The following is a 27,834-nucleotide window of genomic DNA, read 5'->3' as shown; positions in this document are numbered from 1 at the left end:
CCTCCTAACATTACCAGCCCTATTAATTAACAACATCTCTGAATGCTTTGTTTAAACCCTTCAAACATTACCAGCCCTATTAATTAACAACATCTCTGAACGGTTTGTTTAAAACCCGCAGACATTACCAGCCCTATTAATTAACAACATCTCTGAATGTTTTGTTTAAACACTTCAAACATTACCAGCCCTATTAATTAACAACATCTCTGAACGGTTTGTTTAAAACCCACAGACATTACCATCCCTATTAATTTTCAACATCTCTGAATGTTTTGTTTAAACACTTCAAACATTACCAGCCCTATTAATTAACAACATCTCTCAACGGTTTGTTTAAAACCTTCAAACATTAAAATCCCTATTAATTAACAACATCTCTGAATGCTTTGTTTTAAACCTTCAGACATTACCAGCCCTATTAATTAACAACATCTCTGAACGGTTTGTTTAAAACCCACAGACATTACCAGCCCTATTAATTAACAACATCTCTGAACGGTTTGTTTAAAACCCTCAGACATTACCAGCCCTATTAATTAACAACATCTCTGAACGGTTTGTTTAAAACCCTCAGACATTACCAGCCCTATTAATTAACAACACATCTCTGAACTGTTTATTTAAAACTCTCAGAAATTACCAGTCCTGTTAATTAACAACATCTCTGAACAGTTTGTTTAAAACCCTCAAACATTACCAGCCCTATTAATTAACAACACATCTCTGAACGGTTTATTTAAAACTCTCAGAAATTACCAGTCCTGTTAATTAACAACATCTCTGAACGGTTTGTTTAAAACCCTCAAACATTACCAGCCCTATTAACTATCAACATCTCTGAATGTTTTGTTTAAAACCCTCAGACATTACCATCCCTATTAATTAACAACATCTCTGAACAGTTTGTTTAAAACCCTCAGACATTACCAGCCCTATTAGTTAACAACATCTCTAAACGGTTTGTTTAAAACCCTCAGACATTACCAGCCCTATTAATTAACAACACATCTCTGAACTGTTTATTTAAAACTCTCAGAAATTACCAGTCCTGTTAATTAACAACATCTCTGAACGGTTTGTTTAAAACCCTAAAAAATTACCATCCCTATTAATTAACAACACATCTCTTCTTCAAATAACAAGAAGAACAAGAAGAACAATCCTTATTGATTGATTAAGTCGCACAAATGGAAAGCTCAGTTAATGTGGCGGAGGGAGGGAGGGAGGGAAGGAGCGAGGGATCTCGATTTAGCTCCGACCTGCCAGGCAGCACAGAATGATCTCACTATGTTTGCTGGGAAGAACCAACTGGGGCCCCCAGAGGCATCGTGGGTAATTCAGTTAGTGGATATTCGGTGGTGTTCCCTGGAAATTGAAAGACAGAAGCCTAATCGGTTTCTTTTAATAAAGATAAACTATTCTACTATGGGGTTGTCTGGTTTTGCTGTTGCCTTCTCATGTCATAAGAAAATTAACCAAAGGTACCGGGTCTTAGCTCCGCCTGGCTCTCATTTGGATCATACGTGCCGGGTCTCGACCCCGGCGGGACCCGACCCATTTAGCTCCTGATTGCCCCGTATCCTGAGAAAAGATGTCAAGATAATCCTACACCCACCAGTTTGTTTACTAATTTGATGCTTTCAATCTTCTGTGCAACAAAGAATATACAATTGATCAATCAATTTAAGATATTGTCACGCCCTGACTCTGGGGACTCGTATTTGTTGAGTCAGGGTGTGTATTTTCTGTGTGGTATGTTCTATGTTGCATTTTCTATGTTTAGATCTAGATCGTGTAGATCTATGTTGGCCGGTGTGGTTCCCAATCAGAGGCAGCTGTAGCTCGTTGTCTCTGATTGGGGACCATACTTAGGCAGCCTATTGGCACTAGTGGGTTGTGGGATCTTGTTCCGTGTTAAGGTATGTTTGGTTTGTGTACCTTGGACTTCACGTTTCGTTTGTTGTTTTGTCATTGTGTTTATTCGGAAAAATAATCAATGTACGCATATCACGCTGAGCCTTGGTCCGTCCCGTCTGTAAACGAACGTGACAGATAAAGTCTATCAGGGTAAGCATGTCTGCTAGCTAACTAGTCACCCTAGTCTGAAAAAAAACAGTTGTCAGAAAAACCACTTTGACAATTTAAAAATAACTGGGTCTGCTTGGCAAAGAAAAATACAGTTGAAGTCGGTAGCCAAATACATTTAAACTCTGTTTTTCACAAATCCTGACATTTAATCCTAGTAAAAATTCCCTGTCTTAGGTCAGTTAGGATCACCACTTTATTTTAAGAATGTGAAATGTCAGAATAATAGTAGAGAGTGATTTATTTCAGCTTTTATTTCTTTCATCACATTCCCAGTGGGTCAGAAGTTTACATACACTCAATTAGTATTTGGTAGCATTGCCTTTAAATTGTTTAACTTGGGTCAAATGTTTCGGATAGCCTTCCACAAGCTTCCCACAATAAAGTTGGGTGAATTTTGGCCCATTCCTCCTGACAGAGCTGGTGTAACTGAGTTAGATTTGTAGGCCTCCTTGCTCGCACACGCTTTTTCAGTTCTGCCCACAACTTTGGAAGTATGCTTGGGGTCATTGTCCATTTGGAAGACCCATTTGCGACCAAGCTTTAACTTCCTGACTGATGTCTTGAGATGTTGCTTCAATATAGCCACATCATTTTCCTTCCTCATGATGCCACCAATTTTGTGAAGTGCACAGGTCCCTCCTGCAGCAAAGCACCCCCACAGCATGATGCTGCCACCCCCGTGCTTCACGGTTGGGATGGTGTTCTTCGGCTTGCAAGTAACCCCCTTTTTCCTCCAAATATAATGATGGTCATTATGGCCAAACAGTTCTATTTTTGTTTCATCAGACCAGGGGACATTTCTCCAAAAAGTATGATCTTTGTCCCCATGTGCAGTTGCAAACCGTAGTCTGGCTTTTTTATGGTGGTTTTGGAGCAGTGGCTTCTTCCTTGCTGAGCGGCCTTTCAGGTTATGTCGATATAGGACTTGTTTTACTGTGGATATAGATACTTTTGTCCCTGTTTCCTCCAGCATCTTCACAAGGTCCTTTGCTGTTGTTCTGGGATTGATTTGCACTTCGCACCAAAGTACGTGTAACGATCCCGGCAGTCTGAGTCGGGTCCTGTCTGGTGACTAGTTTTTCTGTTCGTGATCTCCAGTTTCCCGAGGGTTCGGGAACGCTCCGGGGAGCTCTCTTGATTTCCGCACCTGCATCCCATCAGCAATCTGCACACCTGGTCCTGATCATCACCCTTCTTAGGCTCTGGCCTAACATCCATTCCCTGCCGGATCGTTAGCCATGAACAGTAGGTTTACCAGAGTATCAGTCTTAGAGCCTAGCGTTAGTTTTGTTGTTTTTGCACCTTGTTGGTTTGTTGCTTACTTACCCCCGTTTTGTTCCATCTGCAGTCACCCGTCCGGAACCTTCATCCAACCTCTGCCTGGTGGTCGGCGGCTGCCGACCCAGGATGGGATCAACCACTGCACCCCCAACAACTAATCAACGCCGCCCGCTCTGTTCCCTGGATTATTCAGCATCACTCTTGAATTTGTAATAAACACTCACCTTCGTTTCAACTTACCTTGTCCTGGTCTGCTTCTGGGTTCTGGCTTAGCAACTCGTGACAGAACGATCCGGCCAGTAATGAACCCAGCGGACCTGGACTCTGTTCGCCATGCCATTACCCAGCAGGAGAAGATGTTGGGCCATCATAGCACGGTACTACAGGAGATCGCGTTGTCAGTTCGGAACCTTTCTACCGGTCTGACGGAGGTCCAGAACCAACGCAAGTGTCCGGTGGAGGATCCACTACCGGTTTCACCCATCTCGCCTGCCGCTTCTGAAGCTGTGTCCTTCCGTGAGCCCAAGGTTCCGGCGCCGGATAAATATGAGGGGGAGCTGGGAAGATGCCGTTCCTTCCTTATGCAGTGTGGATTAGTGTTCGATCTACAGCCCTACTCTTATGCCACAGACAAGGCTAGGATAGCCTTTGTGATTGAGTTGCTGCGTGGTCGAGCGCTGGAGTGGGCTTCAGCCGTTTGGGAACGACAGGATCCCTGCATGGCTTCATACCAGGGGTTCACGGCCGAGATGAGGAAGCTCTTCGACCATTCCGTCCGAGGGAGGGACGCAGCTAGGCGCCTGTTTTCGCTTCGCCAAGGAACTCGCAGCGTGGCCGACTTCGTGATCGAGTTCAAGACGTTGGCTGTGGAGAGTGGGTGGAATGAGGAGGCTCTGCAAGCGGCCTTTTACCAGGGTCTGTCGGAGCAGCTCAAGGATGAGTTGATCTCCTATCCGGAGCCTAGTGACCTGGACAGCTTGGTAGCCTTGTCTATTCGGGTGGATAATCGAGTCCGAGAGCGAAGGAGGGAGAAGCAATGGGTTCCGTCCAACCGATCAGCTTCTCAGGTTCCAGTCGGGTCGTCAAACTGCGCGGCTCGCTAAAGTTGGGAGGACTTTTAGCGAGCCAGTTTCGACCTCTCAATACCTCTGTCAGACCCCGTTTCCGGCTACCCTTATGAACAGGAATCAGAGCTTAGCGATTAACGCTTTTATCGATTCAGGTGCCGGTGGAAGCTTTCTAGATGCCGAGTTGGTGGAACAGCTGGGGCTTTCCAAGGAGCAATTGCCGGAAGCCATTGAAGCTACCACTCTGAACGGCAGTAGTCTGGCACGTATCACGATGAGGACTGAACCGGTTAAGATGCGGTTGTCGGGGAATCATTCTGAGATGATTTCATTCTTCATTCTGCCGTCTTCCCATGTTCCTCTGGTCCTTGGATACCCCTGGCTGAAGGAACACAATCCCACGTTCGATTGGGTGACGGGCAAGGTAACGAGTTGGAGCCTTGATTGTCATGCTAACTGTCTCAAGACTGCCTGCCCCCATTCGGTTCCCAGTCAGGTGATTGAGGCTAAACCCCCAGATTTGTCCCTGGTTCCCGAGACATATCACGATTTGGGGGAAGTGTTCAGTAAGCAGAAGGCTCTGTCACTCCCTCCCAACCGACCATATGATTGTGCCATCAACCTGTTCCCTGGAGCTGTCTACCCCAAGGGAAGGTTATACAGTATCTCCCGACCTGAACGTGAGGCTTTGGAGACCTACATCAAGGAGTCCCTAGCTGCTGGTCTCGTTCGTCCCTCGTCATCACCCCTGGGGGCAGGATTCTTCTTTGTGGGTAAGAAGGATGGCTCTCTTCGACCGTGTATTGATTATCGGGGGTTGAATGACATCACGGTCAAGAACAAGTATCCCCTGCCCTTGATGAGTTCTGCCTTCGACTCCTTACAGGGTGCTACGGTGTTCACCAAGCTAGACCTACGCAATGCGTATCACATGGTCCGGATCAGAGAGGGGGACGAGTGGTTGACGGGTTTCAATACACCGATGGGTCACTTCGAGTATCAGGTGATGCCGTTTGGACTGACCAATGCTCCAGCGGTATTCCAGAGTATGGTGAACGACGTCCTGAGAGATATGATCGGTCTCTTTGTGTTTGTTTACCTGGATGACATTCTGATCTTCTCGAAGGAACCTTCCGACCACGTCCAGCATGTCCGGCAGGTTCTGCAGCGATTGTTGGAGAATCGCCTGTTCGTGAAGGCCGAGAAGTGCGAGTTTCACGCCCACACGACATCCTTTCTCGGGTACATCATCTCCAGGGGAGAGATTAGGATGGACCAGGAGAAGGTTAGAGCGGTTCTGGAATGGGCCCAGCCCGGTACGAGATTGCAGCTCCAGAGATTTTTGGGGTTTGCGAATTTCTACCGCAGATTCATCCGGGATTACAGCCGTGTGGCCGCTCCGTTAACTGCCTTGACTTCCAGTATCAGGACCTTCAAGTGGAATCCGGAGGCGGATCGAGCGTTTCTGGATTTGAAGAGGCGATTCACCAACGCACCGATTCTCTCTCAACCGGACACGGCCCGTCAGTTCGTCGTTGAAGTGGACGCGTCTGATGTGGGAGTTGGCGCCATCCTGTCGCAGCGATGCTCCACGGACAGTAAACTCCATCCCTGCGCCTACTACTCTCGTCGCCTTTCGCCTGCGGAGAGGAATTACGATGTGGGTAACCGGGAGCTTCTCGCGGTGAAACTTGCCTTGGAGGAGTGGCGCCACTGGTTGGAGGGCGGAGCAACCGTTTATTGTCTGGACTGACCACAAGAATCTTGCTTACGTGCAATCGGCTAAACGTCTCAACTCCCGTCAGGCCAGGTGGGCGTTGTTTTTCGGACGATTCAAGTTTTCCCTGACGTTCCGACCTGGATCTAAGAACGGCAAGGCGGACGCCTTGTCCCGGATGTTCTCCAAGACGGAGGAGAGTGGGTCCAAGACCGAGACAATTCTCCCCCGGAACTGCGTCGTGGGAGCAGTTATGTGGAAGATTGAGGAGGAGGTGCTGGCGGCCCTTCGGACTCAGCCCGGTCCCGGTAACGGTCCACCCGGTCGGTTGTTTGTGCCTGAGTCGGTTCGTCCTGCTGTCCTCAAATGGTCCCACGCCAGCAAGATGGCTTGTCACCCTGGCGTGGCTCGGACAATGGCGTTTCTTCGCAGACGTTTTTGGTGGCCTGCCATGGCCGAGGATACTCGGGGTTTTGTTGCTGCCTGTCCAGTGTGTGCGCAGAATAAGAGTACCAATCGGCCCAGCTCTGGACTACTTCACCCCCTTCCTATTCCCCGGCGACCATGGTCGCATCTGGCCCTGGACTTCGTCACTGGGTTGCCCGCTTCTGAGGGGAACACGGTCGTTCTGACTATCGTGGACAGATTCAGCAAGTTCGCCCACTTTGTGCCAATTGCCAAGCTTCCCTCTGCCTCGGAGACGTCCGAGATCCTGGTTAGGGAGGTTTTCAGGGTCCACGGTTTGCCCAGTGATATCGTTTCCGACCGTGGCCCTCAGTTTACCTCTGCTGTCTGGAAGTCCTTCTGTTTGGCCATTGGAGCTACAGTCAGTCTCACATCTGGTTTTCACCCCCAATCCAATGGTCAGGCGGAGAGAGCCAACCAGAAGATGGAATCCACGCTACGCTGCCTGGTCTCTTCCAACCCCACCTCCTGGGTCTCTCAGTTGCCTTGGGTTGAGTATGCCCACAATACTCTCCCTACATCTGCCACTGGGATGTCTCCCTTCCAGTGCCTGTATGGCTACCAACCTCCCCTGTTCCCTTCTCAGGAGAAGGAGCTCTCAGTGCCTTCTGTTCAGGCCCATATTCGTCGTTGCCACCGGACCTGGCATCGGGCCAGAAAGGCACTCCTTAGAGTTTCGGACCGGTATCAGCTCCAGGCGAATCGTCGCCGGATCCCCGCTCCCACCTATTCCATCGGAGATAGGGTCTGGTTGGCCACACGGGATCTTCCGTTACGGACTGAGTCTAGGAAGTTGTTACCGAAGTTCATTGGTCCGTTTGTGGTGGAGAAGGTGATCAATCCGGTGGCAGTTCGACTCAAACTCCCGAGGACGCTCAGAGTCCATCCCACCTTTCATGTCTCCTGCCTCAAGCCTGTTTTCCTCAGTCCTCTGTTGCCTCCTCCGCCTCCTCCTCCTCCTCCTCGGATGATCGGAGGTGGTCCTGCCTACACGGTGCGTCGCATCATGGATTCCAGACGGCGGGGCCGGGGTTTCCAGTATCTCGTGGACTGGGAGGGGTATGGTCCTGAAGAGAGGAGTTGGATTCCGCGGCGACAGGTCCTAGATGCTGACCTCATCAGTGACTTCTACCGCCTCCATCCTGGCGCTCCGGGAGTCCGCCCCGGTGGCGTTCGTCGGAGGGGGGTACTGTAACGATCCCGGCAGTCTGAGTCGGGTCCTGTCTGGTGACTAGTTTTTCTGTTCGTGATCTCCAGTTTCCCGAGGGTTCGGGAACGCTCCGGGAGCTCTCTTGATTTCCGCACCTGCATCCCATCAGCAATCTGCACACCTGGTCCTGATCATCACCCTTCTTAGGCTCTGGCCTAACATCCATTCCCTGCCGGATCGTTAGCCATGAACAGTAGGTTTACCAGAGTATCAGTCTTAGAGCCTAGCGTTAGTTTTGTTGTTTTTGCACCTTGTTGGTTTGTTGCTTACTTACCCCCGTTTTGTTCCATCTGCAGTCACCCGTCCGAACCTTCATCCAACCTCTGCCTGGTGGTCGGCGGCTGCCGACCCAGGATGGGATCAACCACTGCACCCCCAACAACTAATCAACGCCGCCCGCTCTGTTCCCTGGATTATTCAGCATCACTCTTGAATTTGTAATAAACACTCACCTTCGTTTCAACTTACCTTGTCCTGGTCTGCTTCTGGGTTCTGGCTTAGCAACTCGTGACAGTACGTTCATCTCTAGGAGACAGAACGCGTCTCCTTCCTGAGCGGTATGACGGCTGCGTGGTCCCATGGTGTTTACACTTGCGTACTATTGTTTGTACAGGTGAACGTGGTACCTTCAGGCGTTTGGAAATTGCTCCCAAGGATGAACCAGACTTGTGGAGGTCTACACATTTTTTTCTGAGGTCTTGGCTGATTTCTTTTAATTTTCCCATGATGTCAAGCAAAGAGGCACTGAGTTTGAAGGTAGGCCTTGAAATACATCCACAGGTACACCTCCAAATGACTCAAATGATGTCAATTAGCCTATCAGAAGCTTCTAAAGCCATGACATCATTTTCTGGAATTTCCCAAGCTGTTTAAAGGCACAGTCAACTTAGTGTATGTAAACTTCTGACCCACTGGAATTGTGATACAGTGAATTATAAGGGAAATAATCTGTCTGTAAACAATTGTTGGAAAAATTACTTGTGTCATGCACAAAGTAGATGTCCTAACCGACTTGCCAAAACTATAGTTTGTTAACAAGAAATATGTGGATTGGTTGAAAGAAAGAGTTTTAATGACTCCAACCTAAGTGTATGTAAACTTCCGACTTCAATTGTATGTGTCGCTTCATTGGCCTGGGCTATTGTTTGTTTGAATGAAAGACCAGATTGATCTCAGTTTGTCAGTCTGAGTAGCCACTCATTTCGGTCAATTGTGTGGTATTTAAAAAAGATTCAGCTAATGTCTATAGTTTGTTAACAAGAAATATGTGGAATGGTTGAAAGAGTTTTAATGACTCCACTAAGTGTATGTAAACTTCCGACTTCAACTGTAGCTCAGTTGGGTCAGTCTATCTGTGTCAGGGTTAAATGGACGTTACGCTTTTACTGAGAGAGCAGACAGAGTTCAGCTATCTACTCATGAAGACGACCTGTCGACAGCGTCTTGACACCAGGGAGGGACACATACCTTATGGACTGTAATAGTTGCACCGACCAGCATGGACAGACTGGGACCAGATATGAGCCTGGACATTTCTCATTTCTAACACACCGGCCCGTTGTTTTCCTTGAGACCCCCATTATTAGCCAAATAATGATCATTCTGTGCAACAAAAAACAACTCATTTGGCCAGGCCCAGTGGGCTAAAGATTGACCAGCCCATCTCGCATTTGCCGGAACTTCCCTACTGTATGTCCAGTCCGTTTCATCCTACCAGACTGTAATTGTGGAGTTCTCAGGACTCTGTGTGGTTCCTACTGGACTGGTTTGGGATGAGAAGAGATGAGATGCAGGATATTGTCAAGCTCATCTAAAATATAGTAAAATGATGTCCAAAATGCAAAACTCAACAATTCTTTAAAATAAAAACTACACTGAACAAAAATATAAACGCAACATGTAAAATGTTGGTCCAATGTTTCATGAGCCGAAATAAAAGATCACCAGAAATGTTCCATATGCAGAAAAAGCTTAATTCTCTAAATTGTTGTGTACAAATTGGATTACCCCCCTCCTTTGCCAAGATAATCCTTCCACCTGACATGTGTGGCATATCAAGAAGCTGATTAAACAGCATGATCATTACACAGGTGCACCTTGTGCTGTGGGCAATAAAATGCCACTCTAAAATATGCAGTTTTGTCACACAACACAATGCCACAGATGCCAAGTTTTGAGGGAGCATGCAATTGGCATGCTGACTGCAGGAATGTCCACCAGAGCTTTTGCCAGAGAATTGAATGTTCATTTCCCTACGTCGTTTTAGAGAATTTGGCAGTACGTCCAACCGGCCTCACAACCGCAGAACAGGTGTAACCACGCCAGCCCAGGACCTCCACATCCTGTTTCTTCACCTGCAGGATTGTCTGAAACCAGCCACCCGGACAGCTGATGAAACTGTGGGTTTGCACAACCAACTGTCAGAAACCATCTCAGGGAAGCTCATCTGCGTGCTCGTCGTCCTCACCAGGGTCTTGACCTGACTGCAGTTCGGCGTCGTAACCGACTTCAGTGTGGAAAATGCTCACCTTCGATGGCCACTGGCACGTTGGAGAAGTGTGCTCTTCACGGATGAATCCTGTTTCAACTGTACCGGGCAGATGGCAGACAGCGTGTATGGCGTTGTGTGGGTGAGCGGTTTGCTGATGTCAACATTGTGAACAGAGTGACCCATGGTGGCGGTGGGGTTATGGTATGGGCAGTCATAAGCTATGGACAACGAACACAATTGCATTTTAACGATGGCAATTTGAATGAACAGAGATATCATGACGTGTTCCTGAGGCCCATTGTCGTGCCATGCATCCACCGCCATCACCTCATGTTTCAGCATGATAATGCACGGCCCCAAGTCGCAAGGATCTGTACACATTTCCTGGAAGCTGAAAATGTCCCAGTTCTTCCATAGCCTGCATACCCACCAGACATGTCACCCATTGAGCATGTTTGGGATGCTCTGGATCCACATGCACGAAAGCGTTTTCCAGTTCCTGCCAATATCCAGCAACTTCGCACAGCCATTGAAGAGGAGTGGGACAACATTCCACAGTCCACAATCAACAAACAGCCTGATCAACTCTTTGTGAAGAAGATGTCTGCTGCTTGAGGCAAAATGGCGGTCACACCAGATACTGACTGGTGTTTTGATCCACACCCCTACGTTTTTTTTAAGGTATCTGTGGCCAACAGATGCGTATCTGTATTACCAGTCATGTGAAATCCATAGTTTAGGGCCTAATGCATTTATTTCAATTGACTGATTTCCTTATGAACTGTAACTCAGTAAAATCGTTGAAATTATTGGATGTTGCGTTAATATTTTTTGCTCTGTGTATTGTGACGTCACGAGAGGCTACACAGCTTTCAGCGGGATTGCTCAAGTAGTGCAAGGAGACAAGGTTCAAACAAAACAAGGATTTTATTATAGGTCTTGGGAAATTAACGAAAATATAACAAAATTCTGTTCTCTTGTGGCTCTTTAAGGGTTAACCGTTCAGGGATGTCTCTTCCACATCCAGAATCATAATTCTCACTCGCTCAGATAACTTTTCCCCAGCCTTACTGTAGTCCACGTTGCAGCTAGTGGCCAACCCAGCAAAAAGTCCTTCCAAATGTCTCTCACGTATTTCCACAGGTGCATATATCCAAAGGTGAGTATTTCCCAAAGGTAAGTATCTCCAAATCCTTATATTCCTCATGGAAGTGGACGTGCAGCACTCTTGTCCTCCAGAGAGCCCAGGTTGGAGACTGTGTCTCTTCACTTCCCACACACTCCCTCAGTGTGTCTCTTCCCTTCCCAAACCTTCAGCTCATCAGCTCCTCATTTGTTTCAGCTGCGTGGGAAGATTGGCCATAGAGGGGTGGAGTTCCCGACCATACCAGCAGATGGAGCCATAGCTGTCTGGGTTTGCAGCCATCTCAGGGGGATGTAACGTCCCTCCAGGACACAGCCTCTCGTGACATCACACATCTCCCTCCTCGGGACCGACGTCCTCGTCGGGGTAAAGGCAGCGAAGAAGGCATCACGCCGGGAGAGGGCGTCCGCATTGCCGTGGTGCTTGCCAGCCTGCTCTCTCTTCAACTCCTCCACCTCTAGGACCAGGGACTCAGCCTCCTGTTGTCTCTCCTTGAGTTTCTTACTGAACGCATCAGCCTTGGTTTTAGCAGAGTTTAGCTTCTGTTGAGCAGCTTTCAGTTCCTTCTCTCTCTCTGCCTCCGCATTCTTCATCTTGTTCTCCAACACCTTGTACTTCTCCTCTGCCTTCTTCTGGACCTCCTTACTACTGCGCAGGGTCTCCTCACACTCCTCGATGGTCCTGCGCAGCCTCTCCAGCTCCTCCTGTTGCTTATGGAAGGAGCTCTGTTGGAGTTTAGCCTGGAGGATATCTAACTCTTCTGTCTTCATGTCTAACTGTTGCTTTAACAAACGATACCTCTCAGCGGTCCCCTTCCAGACCAGACAGTTCTTTGTCCAGATTCTGTAGCTCCGTCTCTGTGTCGGTCTGGGCACTTGCCATCCCTATCAGAGCCCGGGCGGGAGTGAGTAACTCGGAGGATTGCACCGGAGCCTTCCCAGGATGAGTCTTGCCTCTCCGTTTCCGAGGTACTCGGGTTATCCTCTCCTGAGACTCTCTCCAGAGTGGGTAAAAGGCTGGGCAGTCTCGTCCAATTAGGACAGGGACGGGGAGGGAATCAACCACCCCGCCGTCGTGTGTATGGTTCCCCGTGTGCTGGTCATTGTAAGTTCAGTAACGGGGTATTCTCTGGTGTCCCCATGGACACAGGAAACTGGGAGGACTTTCCCCGGGGTCAGACACGTTGGGCCCACCAAATCCTTACGCACCAGGGTGGCCCGGCTACCAGAATCCAGTAAGGCCTCCACATCATGGTGATTCACAGTTACCGGGCAGGTGGGGGTCGATCTGGGCCGCCATCTACGACTCCCAAGAGCGAGGCAAACGGTGTGTGGGTGCTGAGCTGGAGGACTCCGCAGTGGGCATAGGTTCATCGGCTGGTTTCCCACACTGCCAGGAGATATGTCCCATCTCCCCACACCGGTAACACTGTCGAGTTTCCCCCCTCCTGGTGTACTCTTCTTGGACCCGCCTGGTTTCTGGCTCCCCCCTGGAGCCGGGATAAGTCCTGACGTGGCTGGGTTCGAGACCTTGGGGGTCCTTTGGACGGGTTCTTCCCATTTGTGGTGGGGCCGCACTCCTGGGGTCTTTTCGGGAAGCATTCAGCATCTCCGCTGTGGCCTGGTACTTTTCCACAGCTTCCACGGTCAGATCAGCCGTGGTCAAGGCCTGTTGACTGATGACCCGTTTTGCCTCATAAGGCAGGGCGCGTAGGTAACGATCCACCACAACGGCCTCCACCACCGCCGCTGCTGTATTCCTCTGCGGATCCAGCCATTTCCTTGCGATTCGGACAAGTTCATGCATCTGCGCCCGAGGAGGTTGGTCTGGTTGGAAGGTCCAGCTGTGAAAGCGCTGGGCCATACCAAACTTTGTGAGTCCATATCTGCTGAGGATCTCAGACTTCAGGGCATCATAGTCAGTAACCTGGTCAGGGCCCAGGTCCCGGACAGCATTCAGCGATTCCCCGGTTAGAAAGGGGGCTAACAGACCAACCCACTGTTGCTTGGGCCAGGCTTCCCTAGTGGCCGTGGCCTCAAATGCATGCAGGTATGCCTCAATGTCATCGGTAGCTCCCATCTTAGATATAAAGTCACTTGCCTTTATTGGGCGGGTATTTTGGACAACCCTCTGTCTCTGCAACTGCAATTCCTCTGCCTTCAGAAGGTTGGCTTTCTTTTGCTCCTCCAAGAGAGCCACGTTTGCTTGCATCTGGGCTTGCTGGCCAGCAACAAGGGCTTTCAATATGTCCTCCATTTCAGTCGGCGGGAGCCTACGGCCAACTTGGAAAACTGGGTGATCAAACCTTCGGTATCCTCCTCTGACATGCACTATTAACGCTTGAGCGTGCCTGTATTCTCCACCATCTGTGACGTCACGAGAGGCTACACAGCTTTCAGCGGGATTGCTCAAGTAGTGCAAGGAGACAAGGTTCAAACAAAACAAGGATTTTATTATAGGTCTTGGGAAATTAACGAAAATATAACAAAATTCTGTTCTCTTGTGGCTCTTTAAGGGTTAACCGTTCAGGGATGTCTCTTCCACATCCAGAATCATAATTCTCACTCGCTCAGATAACTTTTCCCCAGCCTTACTGTAGTCCACGTTGCAGCTAGTGGCCAACCCAGCAAAAAGTCCTTCCAAATGTCTCTCACGTATTTCCACAGGTGCATATATCCAAAGGTGAGTATTTCCCAAAGGTAAGTATCTCCAAATCCTTATATTCCTCATGGAAGTGGACGTGCAGCACTCTTGTCCTCCAGAGAGCCCAGGTTGGAGACTGTGTCTCTTCACTTCCCACACACTCCCTCAGGGTGTCTCTTCCCTTCCCAAACCTTCAGCTCATCAGCTCCTCATTTGTTTCAGCTGCGTGGGAAGATTGGCCATAGAGGGGTGGAGTTCCCGACCATACCAGCAGATGGAGCCATAGCTGTCTGGGTTTGCAGCCACCTCAGGGGGATGTAACGTCCCTCCAGGACACAGCCTCTCGTGACATCACAGTATTTATTATTAATTTGAACAATACCCAGTCAGTCATTCTGAGCCATTAGTGTGAGTGTGAGTAATACTGGTGGTGGTCCAATCTGATGGAGGGACAGTACTGGTGGTGTTCCAATCTGATGGAGGGACAGTACTGGTGGTGTTCCAATCTGATGGAGGGACAGTACTGGTGGTGTTCCAATCTGATGGAGGGACAGTAGAAGGAGAAGCAGCCAGTGAAGTGAATGGTGAATAGGATTAGGATGCCTTGTCAATCATTGACTGGTGCAACTCAATGGAAACAGCTCTCTGGTCTCTGCTGGCCGTCATCAAAGGAAAGACACATTGACACACAGAGCTTTATAACGTTCCCTTTGATGGGTTCAGATGCTTAACTTTACCCCAACATAACACTATCAGTACACACTACTTTATATAGTTTAACTACCCCCAACATAACACTATCAGTACACACTACTTTATATAGTCTAACTACCCCCAACATAACACTATCAGTACACACTACTTTATATAGTCTAACTACCCCCAACATAACACTATCAGTACACACTACTTTATATAGTCTAACTACCCCCAACATAACACTATCAGTACACACTACTTTATATAGTCTAACTACCCCCAACATAACACTATCAGTACACACTACTTTATATAGTCTAACTACCCCCAACATAACACTATCAGTACACACTACTTTATATAGTCTAACTACCCCCAACATAACACTATCAGTACACACTACTTTATATAGTCTAACTACCCCCAACATAACACTATCAGTACACACTACTTTGTATAATGTCATATGTAATGTTAGAGTTTGAGCGTGCAGTCTGGTCTGCAGTAAGGTCCTATGCAGAGCTAGTCTCAGGGCTCATATTGAACAGAAGAAGATCACATGACTTAGATCACATGACTTAGATCACATGACTTAGATCACATGACTTAGATCACATGACTTAGATCAAATGACTTAGTATAGCGTATTATATCATCTTCTTTGTCATTTCCGGCAAAAATCTTAAGTCAAAAAATCTCAAGTTTATTGTGAATGTAATATTGATGTTGTCCTGTATTTATTTCCAGGTGTGCGTCTGGATCGTGTGAGGGGTGGAAGACAGAAGTACAAGAGGAGAATGGGGGACACAGAGAACGGGGCCTATCTAGGCCTGACGCTCCCCCCTCCTGCCAAAAAACCATGTGAGTCACAGCAGTAGTCTCTCTCTCTCTCTCTCTCTCTCTCTCTCTCTCTCTCTCTGTCTCTCCCCCTCTCTCTGCCTCTCTGTCTCTCTCTCTCCAACTTGATCTCCTACTCTCTCTCTCTGTCTCTCTCTCTCTCCAACTTGATCTCCTACTCTCTCTCTCTGTCTCTCTCTCTCTGTCTCTCTCTCTCTCCAACTTGATCTCCTACTCTGTTTTCTCTCTCTCCTTACTTCTCTCCCTTCCTCAGTGACAAAGATTGTGTCTCACCTGCTGGTGGTTGAGCCAGAGAAGATCTATGCCATGCCCGACCCGACCATGCCAGATGGATACATCAAGGCCCTGACCACTCTGTGTGACCTGGCCGACAGAGAACTGGTGGTCATCATCGGCTGGGCCAAACATATCCCAGGTAGGGGGACTATATTACCTACACAAACCACTCCTAACATATCCCAGGTAGGGGGGGACTATATTACCTACACAAACCACTCCTAACATATCCCAGGTAGGGGGGGACTATATTACCTACACAAACCACTCCTAACATATCCCAGGGCGGGGGGACTATATTACCTACACAAACCACTCCTAACATATCCCAGGTAGGGGGGACTATATTACCTACACAAACCACTCCTAACATATCCCAGGTAGGGGGGACTATATTACCTACATAGGACTATATTACCTACACAAACCACTCCCAACATATCCCAGGGGGGCTATATTACCTACACAAACCACTCCAAACATATCCCAGGTAGGGGGACTATATTACCTACACAAACCACTCCAACATATCCCAGGGCGGGGACTATATTACCTACACAAACCACTCAAAATCCCGGGGGGACCTCCTAACATATCCCAGGGCGGGGGACTATATTACCTACACAAACCACTCCTAACATATCCCAGGGCGGGGGACTATATTACCTACACAAACCACTCCTAACATATCCCAGGGCGGGGGACTATATTACCTACACAAACCACTCCTAACATATCCCAGGTAGGGGGACTATATTACCTACACAAACCACTCCTAACATATCCCAGGGCGGGGGGACTATATTACCTACACAAACCACTCCTAACATATCCCAGGGCGGGGGGACTATATTACCTACACAAACCACTCCTAACATATCCCAGGGCGGGGGACTATATTACCTACACAAACCACTCCTAACATATCCCAGGTAGGGGGGGAGAAAATGTATATTACACAAAAATGTAGTGCTCTCATGAACTCTCACACACATTACAGCAGGGTTCCCCAACTGACCCCCCAAGTTTTCAGAGCAAAAAAAACCCGAAATGTTTATTTTTGTACTGTTGGACATAAAAGACTGTTTAAAAACACCAGCAAATCATCTCGAAGTTATTTTAATTTTGGAAATCTGCTGCAAAGTATTCCCACAACAGAGAGATGATGTATATGTGATTGTATACAAATGTAAGCAAGGTTCGAAAATGATTATATTTTAGTAAAACGCTTCTTGAGGTCAGTTTGCAGTCTTCAAATTATTTGTAATTATTTCCCAGCCCCCTGACCATCCGCTCAAGAAGAAATCGGCCTGTGGCTGAATCTAGTTGACGATCCCTGCACATTTCTCTCTCTCTCTCTCTCTCTCTCTCTCTCTCTCTCTCTCTCTCTCTCTCTCTCCTCAATTCAATTCAATTCAATTCAATTTAAGGGCTTTATTGGCATGGGAAACGTATGTTAACATTGCCAAAGCAAGTGAAGTAGATAGTAAACAAAAGTGAAATCAATATTAACAGTAAACATTACACTCAGAAGTTCCAAAAGAATAAAGACATTTCAAATGTCATATTATGTATATATACAGTGTTGTAACGTTGTGCAAATAGTTCAAGTACAAATGGGAAAATAAATAAACATAAATATGGGTTGTATTTACAATGGTGTTTGTTCTTCACTGGTTGCCCTTTTCTTGTGGCAACAGGTCACAAATCTTGCAGCTGTGATGGCACACTGTGGTTTTTCACCCAGTAGATAAGGAAGTTTATCAAAATGGGGTTTGTTTTCTAATTCTTTGTGGATCTCTGTAATCTGAGGGAAATATGTGTCTCTAATATGGTCATACATTTGGCAGGAGGTTAGGAAGTGAAGCTCAGTTTCCACCTCATTTTGTGGGCAGTGTGCACATAGCCTGTGAGGAGGGAGATTAGTCTACAGGATGGCCAGGGTGCGAGGGAGGCAGGGACATGGACAGGCTTAACCTGTGGAGGGAGCAGAGAGGAGCATGTGGACCAGGGAGACTTAAAACTGACCCACAGGCCCCCTCCCCCTGCTTTTGATCAGTTATCCTGAGAGATGCGTTTGACACAACATTTCTAGTATCTTATCTTAGTTAGTTGTTTATTTGAACACCTTTTGCACGTTGAAGATCTTGGGGAATGCATTTGGAGAGAAAAAATAGTGATGGCCTACCTAGATTAAAATGTATTTGTGAAGGGATTTAGATAAAAATATTCCTTAAAAACCTCTATGTTCTCATAAACTATAGTCTCGTAATGTATTATGTTCCTGTGCGACTAAACCTGAGTAGAGGGTAACAGAACATTAAAAAGCAGGAAGTAGCACTCTGGGGACATCTTACCTTCACCGTGAGGGTCAATGTCCATTACACTCATAGATAACCTTCCTTTAGAACCATTACACTCATAGAGAACCTTCCTTTAGAACCATTACACTCATAGAGAACCTTCCTTTAGAACCATTAGACTCATAGAGAACCTTCCTTTAGAACCATTAGACTCATAGAGAACCTTCCTTTAGAACCATTAGACTCATAGAGAACCTTCCTTTAGAACCATTAGACTCATAGAGAACCTTCCTTTACAACCATTAGACTCATAGAGAACCTTCCTTTAGAACCATAGAGAACCTTCCCCTCCTCCATGCCACTCATAGAGAACCTTCCCCATTACATTTACATTTTAGTCATCTAGCAGACGCTCTTATCCAGAGCGACTTACAGTTAGTGAGTGCATACATTTTTCATACTGGCCCCCCGTGGGTATCGAACCCACAACCCTGGCGTTGCAAGCGCCACGCTCTACCAACTGAGCTACACGGGGCCACGGATTGCATGTTCTACCCGTTATATTTTACAGAGAAGGCTGCAGCAGAAACAAACTCCTTTGTCTGTGACTCTTTCATCCGCGGACACCGAGCAATTGGCTGGGGAATGACGGCTGGCTGGTGGCTCCGTGGCTCTCTACCGTGGGGAAACTCCTTTTAACCCTGGCTTTGCGCATTATATCTAGCTGTTTAGCTGGCCTAGTGATATTGTCTAGCATCATCAGCTGATCCAGGAAATATTGACAGTCAAGTGACAAACAGCTGTTGGGATGGAGCAGACAATGCAGAAACAGCTGTTGGGATGGAGCAGACAATGCAGAAACAGCTGTTGTGATGGAGCAGACAATGCAGAAACAGCTGTTGTGATGTAGCAGACAATGCAGAAACAGCTGTTGGGATGGAGCAGACAATGCAGAAACAGCTGTTGGGATGGAGCAGACAATGCAGAAACAGCTGTTGTGATGGAGCAGACAATGCAGAAACAGCTGTTGTGATGGAGCAGACAATGCAGAAACAGCCAGTACAGAAAACGGTGTTGAGAAGAATGTCCAGAACAGGTTGACGTCTGTTGGTTTCACCAGTGAAGACAGTAGTGATCCACATTGGATCCAATCCAATAACCCTACATATTGTTGATCATCTGCTATTGTGTGCTTGATTTACAGCAGGGTCTAGAACAGGGTCTAGAACAGGGTCTACAGCAGGGTCTACAGCAGGGTCTAGAACAGGGTCTAGAGCAGGGTCTAGAAAAGGGTCCACAGCAGGGTCTAGAACAGGGTCTAGAACAGGGTCTACAGCAGGGTCTAGAACAGGGTCTAGAGCAGGGTCTAGAACAGGGTCTACAGCAGGGTCTAGAACAGGGTCTACAGCAGGGTCTAGAACAGGGTCTACAGCAGGGTCTAGAACAGGGTCTACAGCAGGGTCTACAGCAGGGTCTACAGCAGGGTCTACAACAGGGTCTAGAACAGGGTCTACAGCAGGGTCTAGAGCAGGGTCTAGAACAGGGTCTAGAAGATTAAACAGAGAAAGCATCACGGTATTGAGTTACTGTTTATGTGCGTCGGATTGGGCTGTTCATTTTCAGAAACTCGGTAGCCCTATGCTACAATATATGATATTCTGCTCATATGAACTAATGTATTGTAGGCCATAGCTGAACAGATACATGATTTAATGAAAAGCAGAAAATAGACACATTGTTTCACATTCTTTAATAAAAGACTCATAAACAGGCAATAAGCTACAGATCGCTTCCCAATTTCCCCATCAAATAGGACTACAAGGAAACTCCATGTATCTCGACGATGTTGAGGGTGTTGGGGTCTTGCGCAGCGTAAGTTTTGCTCTGCAGCGTAGTACCTTCCACAAAAAGTTTTGCTCGAAAAAGACAATCAAATAGACAATGTCAATCTCAACAAAGTATTTTATAGGCCTACACCCTTCCCTATCTTGTAGGCCTACAGTGGGGAGAATAAGTATTTGATACACTGCCAATTTTGCAGGCTTTCCTACTTAAAAAGAATGTAGAGGTCTGTAATTTTTATCCTAGGTACAAAAATCCAGAAAATCACATTGTATGATTTTTAAGTAATTAATTTGCATTTTATTGCATGACATAAGTATTTGATCACCTACCAACCAGTAAGAATTCCGTCTCTCACAGACCTGTTAGTTTTTATTTAAGAAGCCCTCCTGTTCTCCACTCTTTACCTGTATTAACTGCACCTGTTTGAACTCGTTACCTGTATAAAAGACACCTGTCCACACACTCAATCAAACAGACTCCAACCTCTCCACAATGGCCAAGACCAGAGAGCTGTGTAAGGACATCAGGGATAAAATTGTAGACCTGCACAAGGCTGGGATGGGCTACAGGACAATAGGCAAGCAGCTTGGTGAGAAGGCAACAACTGTTGGCGCAATTATTAGAAAATGGAAGAAGTTCAAGATGATGGTCAATCACCCTCAGTCTGGGGCTCCATGCAAGATCTCACCTCGTGGGGCATCAATGATCATGAGGAAGGTGAGGGATCAGCCCAGAACTACACGGCAGGACCTGGTCAATGACCTGAAGAGAGCTGGGACCACAGTCTCAAAGAAAACCATTAGTAACACACTACGCCGTCATGGATTAAAATCCTGCAGCGCATGCAAGGTCCCCCTGCTCAAGCCAGTGCATGTCCAGGCCCGTCTGAAGTTTGCCAATGACCATCTGGATGATCCAGAGGAGGAATGGGAGAAGGTCATGTGGTCTGATGAGACAAAAATATAGCTTTTTGGTCTAAACTCCACTCGCCGTGTTTGGAGGAAGAAGAAGGATGAGTACAACCCCAAGAACACCATCCCAACCGTGAAGCATGGAGGTGGAAACATCATTCTTTGGGGATGCTTTTCTGTAAAGGGGACAGGACGACTGCACCGTATTGAGGGGAGGATGGATGGGGCCATGTATCGCGAGATCTTGGCCAACAACCTCCTTCCCTCAGTAAGAGCATTGAAGATGGGTCGTGGCTGGGTCTTCCAGCATGACAAAGACCCGAAACACACAGCCAGGGCAACTAAGGAGTGGCTCCGTAAGAAGCATCTCAAGGTCCTGGAGTGGCCTAGCCAGTCTCCAGACCTGAACCCAATAGAACATCTTTGGAGGGAGCTGACAGTCTGTATTGCCTAGCGACAGCCCCGAAACCTGAAGGATCTGGAGAAGGTCTGTATGGAGGAGTGGGCCAAAATCCCTGCTGCAGTGTGTGCAAACCTGGTCAAGACCTACAGGAAACGTATGATCTCTGTAATTGCAAACAAAGGTTTCTGTACCAAATATAAAGTTTGGATTTTCTGATGTATCAAATACTTATGTCATGCAATAAAATGCAAATTAATTACTTAAAAATCATACAATGTGATTTTCTGGATTTTTGTTTTAGATTCCGCCTCTCACAGTTAAAGTGTACCTATGATACAAATTACAGACCTCTACATGCTTTGTAAGTAGGAAAACCTGCAAAATCGTCAGTGTATCAAATACTTGTTCTCCCCACTGTACCTAGTATCGAAGGCTTGGCTTGACAATCTCCGAATGTCATTAATTAAATAATTAGTCATTTTAGCAGACGCTCTTTTCCAGAGCGACTTACAGTAGCAATTAGGGCCAACTTTGTGGCAACAGTTTGGGGAAGGCCCTTTCCTGTTTCAGCATGACAATGCCCCCGTGCACAAAGCTAGGTCCATACAGAAATGGTTTGTCGAGATCGGTGTGGAAGAACTTGACTGGCCTGCACAGAGCCCTGACCTCAACTCCGTCTAACACCTTTGGGATGAATTGGAACGCTGACTGCGAGCCAGGCCTAATCGCCCAACATCAGTGCCCGACCTCACTAATGCTCTTGTAGCTGAATTGAAGCAAATCCCCGCAGCAATGTTCCAACATCTAGTGGAAAGCCTCCCCAGAAGAGTGGAGGCTGTTATAGCAGCAAAGAGGGGGAACAACGCCATATTAATGCTGTTCAACAGTCTGATGGCCTGGTAATAGAAATTGTACAACAGTCTGATGGTCTGGTAATAGGAGGCCTGTAACAGGAGGCCTGTAATGATAGCAGGATTGATTACAGGAGACCTGTAATGATAGCGGGGTTGATTACAGGAGGCCTGTAATGATAGCGGGGTTGATTACAGGAGGCCTGTAATGATAGCGGGGTTGATTACAGGAGGCCTGTAATGATAGCGGGGTTGATTACAGGAGGCCTGTAATGATAGCGGGGTTGATTACAGGAGGCCTGTAATGATAGCGGGGTTGATTACAGGAGGCCTGTAATGATAGCGGGGTTGATTACAGGAGGCCTGTAATGATAGCGGGGTTGATTACAGGAGGCCTGTAATGATAGCGGGGGTTGATTACAGGAGGCCTGTAATGATAGCGGGGTTGATTACAGGAGGCCTGTAATGATAGCGGGGTTGATTACAGGAGGCCTGTAATGATAGCGGGGTTGATTACAGGAGGCCTGTAATGATAGCGGGGAGAACTGCTGTCTATTAGAGCTCTATGAGAAAAAGCTTTAAGCTCCACCACAGACAAATTAGACCTCCGTTATATAATATTTCTAGAACTTTACCGCATTATAAGACTACTACTACCTTCTGGTAACTTCCAGACAGAGATAATGGTACTGACGACTTCCAGACAGAGATAATGCATTTGTATTAGTTTAGAAACAAACAAATCTTATGCATCTGTATATATAGAAGTATATCAGCTACGTTTAGCAACAGCCTTAATAACAAAGACATCTTGTCAAGAAAAAAAAGTGAAATCATCAATTAAATATACCTGTACTTTACACAGAGATATAGACATTCCCTTTCCGGTTGCTCGGTATGGTGTCATGTTTGTTGAAAGGGCAGTAAATCATCAGTGCAGTGAGATGTTGATATTTGATCAGAGAGAATCACCCTGCAGAGCACCACTTAACTCAGTCACCTCTCAGAGCGATGTACCTGAAGCTCTGTAAGGCTCCGGGGAGCCAGGAAGTCACTCCATCACTTCAGAAAATGGAGTGGAAAAAGGGGCGAGGGCAGAAGAAGAGGGAAAGAGAGAGAGGGGTGAGGGCAGAAGAAGAGGGAAAGAGAGAGAGGGGCGAGGGCAGAGGAAGAGGGAAAGAGAGATAGAGGGGCGAGGGCAGAGGGAAAGAGAGAGAGGAAGGGGCGAGGGCAGAGGAAGAGGGAAAGAGAGAGAAAGGGGCGAGGGCAGAGGAAGAGGGAAAGAGAGAGAGGAAGGGGCGAGGGCAGAAGAAGAGGGAAAGAGAGAGAGAGGGGCGAGGGCAGAAGAAGAGGGAAAGAGAGAGAGAGGGGCGAGGGGCAGAGGAAGAGGGAAAGAGAGAGAGGAAGGGGCGAGGGCAGAGGAAGAGGGAAAGAGAGAGAGAAAGGGGCGAGGGCAGAGGAAGAGGGAAAGAGAGAGAGGAAGGGGCGAGGGCAGAGGAAGAGGGAAAGAGAGAGAGAAAGGGGCGAGGGAAGAGGAAGAGGGAAAGAGAGAGAGAAAGGGGCGAGGGCAGAAGAAGAGGGAAAGAGAGAGAGGGGCGAGGGCAGAGGAAGAGGGAAAGAGAGAGAGAGGGGCGAGGGCAGAGGAAGAGGGAAAGAGAGAGAGAAAGGGGCGAGGGCAGAGGAAGAGGGAAAGAGAGAGAGAAAGGGGCGAGGGCAGAGGAAGAGGGAAAGAGAGAGAGGAAGGGGCGAGGGCAGAGGAGAGGGAAAGAGAGAGAGGAAAAAGAAAGGGAACAGTTGAATTTGATGAGGATCCATTTTCGCCTAAAATGATCAATTTTCGCCTAAAAGGATCCATTTTCGCCTAAAATGACATACCCAAATCTAACTGCCTGTAGCTCAGGACATGAAGCAAGGATATGCATATTCTTGATACCATTTGAAAGGAAACACTTTGAAGTTTGTGGAAATGTGAAATTAATGTAGGAGAACATAACACATTAGATCTGGTAAAAGATAATACAAACAAAAAAACATGTGTTTTCTATTTATTGTTTTGTTCCATCATCTTTGAAATGCAGTGAAAGGCCCCAATATAATATTGCAGTTTAGGCGCAATTTAGATTTTGGCCACTAGATGGCAGCAATGTGTGTGCAAAGTTTCAGATTGATCCAGTGAAGCATTGCAATACTGGACTATTTTGTATCAAGTGTGCCCAAATGTGCCGAATTGGTCAATTGATACATTTTTCAAGTACATAACTATAGAAAATATACAAAATGATATGGTAATACAAAATGTAGGTTTACACACTCCCAGGAATGTCATATATGATGGATCATTAGCTTATACACTAACTTTCACACATCTAGATGGCCGGGCGGGGTGGGTGTGGGACCAGAGACAGCAAGGGTTCAAACTGTAGAACCCAGTTCCTACATTTGAATATAAAAATTGATTTTATCAAACAAACTATGCTACATTTTATCTCTGGGACCCTTAGGATGACAAATCAGAGCAAGATTACTGAATGTAAGTACATTATTTACCTTCAGAGGTGAATGTATCAAACCAGTTGCCGTGATAAGTTTTTTGTTGTTGTGCACTCTCCTCAAACAATTGCATGGTATTTTTTCACTGTAATAGCTACTGTAAATTGGACAGTGCAGTTAGATTAACAAGAATTTATGCTTTCTGCCCATATAAGACATGTCTATGTCCTGGAAGGTTTGCTGTCACTACTACAGTCAACGTTAGCTCAACCGTCACGTATACGGGACACCGATCCCGTAGAGGTTAAATGTGCGAAGAAAACATAGCATCGCCATTTGTTGATCCGCTGGTCCCAACTATAACACCCCAAACCACCATTCTCCCAATGTGTAGCAGATGTCCTCCATCAGCATTGTGTGTGTGTGTGTGTGTGTGTGTGTGTGTGTGTGTGTGTGTGTGTGTTGTTTTGCGGATGTCTTCTATCAGTGTAGTGTGTGTCAGATCAGAAGCCTGGATCAATACCCTTTGCATTCAGAGAGCTGATTACTATCTGCTAATCAATGAGACCCAAGCACTCTTCTCTCTCTCCTGCTCTCTCTCTCTCTCTCTCTCTCTCTCTCTCTCTCTCTGTCTCTGTCTGTCTCTGTCTCTCTCTCTCTCTCTCTGTCTCCTGTCTCTCTCTCTCTCTCTCTCTCTCTCTCTCTCTCTCTCACTCCTCTCTTTCTCTCTATCTTCTTTGTATGACACTTGGTATTTAGTACATCTAGTTCGGGCGGTTGATGGGTTGCAGTTGATGGGGGAACGAATATGTCTGTTTTTGGCCATGGATGCTGTTAATAAAAAGACCGACATATGTCTGATTGATTGATCTATTGATTGATTTGACTAACAAATGTCTCCTCAGTGTGAAGAGAGGGACCAATGATATACCCAGCCAGATCGCTCAAGATTGACGTCGAAATTGGACATCTGTCCATGTCCTGAGGATGTCGGGAAAGGCCTTTAAAACCGGCCACTAGGGGGCAACAGTGAGAGCTATTACTATCCAGTAGGCAGGGTTTTGCTAGGGTATTGTGGTGGAAAAAGTACATAGTTGTCATATTTTAGTAAAAGTAAAGATACCTTAATAGAAAATGACTCAAGTAAAAGTGAAAGTCACCCAGTAAAATCCCACTTGAGTAAAAGTATTTGGTTTTAAATATACTTAAGTATCAAAAGTAAATGTAATTGCTAAAATATACTTAAGTATCAAAAGTTAAAGTATAAATAATTTCACATTACTTATATTAAGCAAACCAGACGGCACAATTTTCTAGTTTTTTATTTATTTACGGACAGCCAGGGGCACGTTCCAACACTCAGATATAATTTACAAATGAAGCATGTGTTTAGTGAGTCCACCAGTAGGGATGACCAGGGATGTTCTCTTGATAAGTGCGTGAATTAGACCATTTTCCTGTCCTGCTAAGCATTCGAAATGTAGCGAGTACTTTTGGGTGTCAGGGAAAATGTACGGAGTAAAAAAGTACATAATTTTCTTTATGAATGTAGTGAAGTAAAAGTAAAAGTTGTGAAAAATTATAAATAGTAAAGTAAAGTACAGATACCCCAAAAAAACTACTTAGGTAGTACTTTCAAGAATTTTTACTTCAGTACTTTACACCACTGGACGGGGGTGGTGTATTCCCATGACTCTGGATCTTAAGGGTTGCGTGGTCAATCCCAGTGGTAGACACTCGTTTTAAATGTTTTGTTTTAAAGGCCCAGTGCAGTCAAACACTTGATTTTCCTTGTGTTTTACATATTTCCGCACTATGAGGTTGGAATAATAAAGTGTGCTTACCAATGCGATTAACCGCTACGCTACCTGCCAACCAATCTAACCGCTACGCTACCTGCCAACCAATCTAACCGCTACGCTACCTGCCAACCAATCTAACCGCTACGCTACCTGCCAACCAATCTAACCGCTACGCTACCTGCCAACCAATCTCAGTAAGGTACTTCCTTGTTACCCAGAAATGATTTGATATTAGGATGAAAACGGCTGCACTTGAACTTCAACCCTATCCCAGCCCTATCCCAACCCTATCCCAACCCTATCCCAACCCTATCCCAACCCTATCCCAGCCCTATCCCAGCCCTATCCCAACCCTATCCCAATCCTATCCCAAACCTATCCCAAACCTTAACCCTTAACTTCGAAATTTGACGTTTGGAGCAACTTAGAAATGTGACGATTGGGTTCGATCCCAGGCTGTGTCGCAGCCGGCCGCGACCGGGAGACCCATGAGGCGGCGCACAGTTGGCCCAGCGTCGGCCGGGTTAGGGGAGGGTTTGGCCGGCCTGGATGTCCTTGTCCCATTGCTCTCTAGCGACTCCTTGTGGCGGGCCGGGCGCATGCACGCTGACTTCGGTCGGCAGTTGTACGGTGTTTCCTCCGACACAGTGGTGTGGCTGACTTAAGCGAGCAGTGTGTCAAGAAGCAGTGCGGCTTGGCAGGGTTGTGTTTCGGAGGACGCATGGCTCTCGACCTTCACCTCTCCCGAGTCTATACGGGAGTTGCACTGATGGGACAAGACTGTAACTACCAATTGGATATCACAAAATTGGGGAAAAGGGGTAAAAGTAACAAACAAACAAAAGGAGAAAGAAAAAATGACCCAGGAGGAGAAACCCAGGAGGAGCAAAAATAGGATGTCAAAAATACTTCTAAATTTGATGTTTCGAGCAACTTCTAAATTTGACATTTGGAGAAACTTGGATAAACGTCAGAACCTGAAGTCAAATTGGTAAGACTGTGAGATCTTGTTAGATATATTTTGTCTATTGTTCAGACCATCCAGGGACTATATGAGGAGCAACAGATATTGACAAATGCATTTGTAAAATAAATTTAAAACATCTGTACACAAATACATTTTGATTGATTGGTTGATTGATTGATTGGATGATTGGTTGGTTGATTGATAAATGTATTTAGCTAACAAAGTCCCTTCTCCGTGGATTAGAGACCCATCCTAAAGGGAGGCAGGGTTATAATAATAGTATATAATATCCCATTTAGCAGACGCTTTTATCCAAAGCG

At 46.6% G+C, this 27,834-nt stretch overlaps 1 protein-coding gene across 3 annotated transcripts in view; it reads left to right on the top strand.

Moving 5' to 3' along the window:
* The window catches only part of LOC121552807 (steroid hormone receptor ERR2-like), an 85,785-nt gene that overhangs the window by 37,892 nt on the left and 20,059 nt on the right, over positions 1 to 27,834 (top strand). For all 3 annotated transcript variants that reach the window (XM_045211206.1, XM_045211205.1, XM_045211207.1), the window contains 2 exons: positions 15,556 to 15,669; positions 15,920 to 16,081. In XM_045211206.1, coding sequence (XP_045067141.1) covers positions 15,556 to 15,669; positions 15,920 to 16,081 — 276 coding nt within the window. The remainder of the gene's footprint in view (positions 1 to 15,555; positions 15,670 to 15,919; positions 16,082 to 27,834) is intronic.

Source organism: Coregonus clupeaformis, chromosome 36 (assembly GCF_020615455.1).
Source record: "Coregonus clupeaformis isolate EN_2021a chromosome 36, ASM2061545v1, whole genome shotgun sequence".
In the NCBI taxonomy this organism is placed as follows: Eukaryota; Metazoa; Chordata; class Actinopteri; order Salmoniformes; family Salmonidae; genus Coregonus; species Coregonus clupeaformis.
This window is presented reverse-complemented; position numbering and strand designations above follow the sequence as displayed.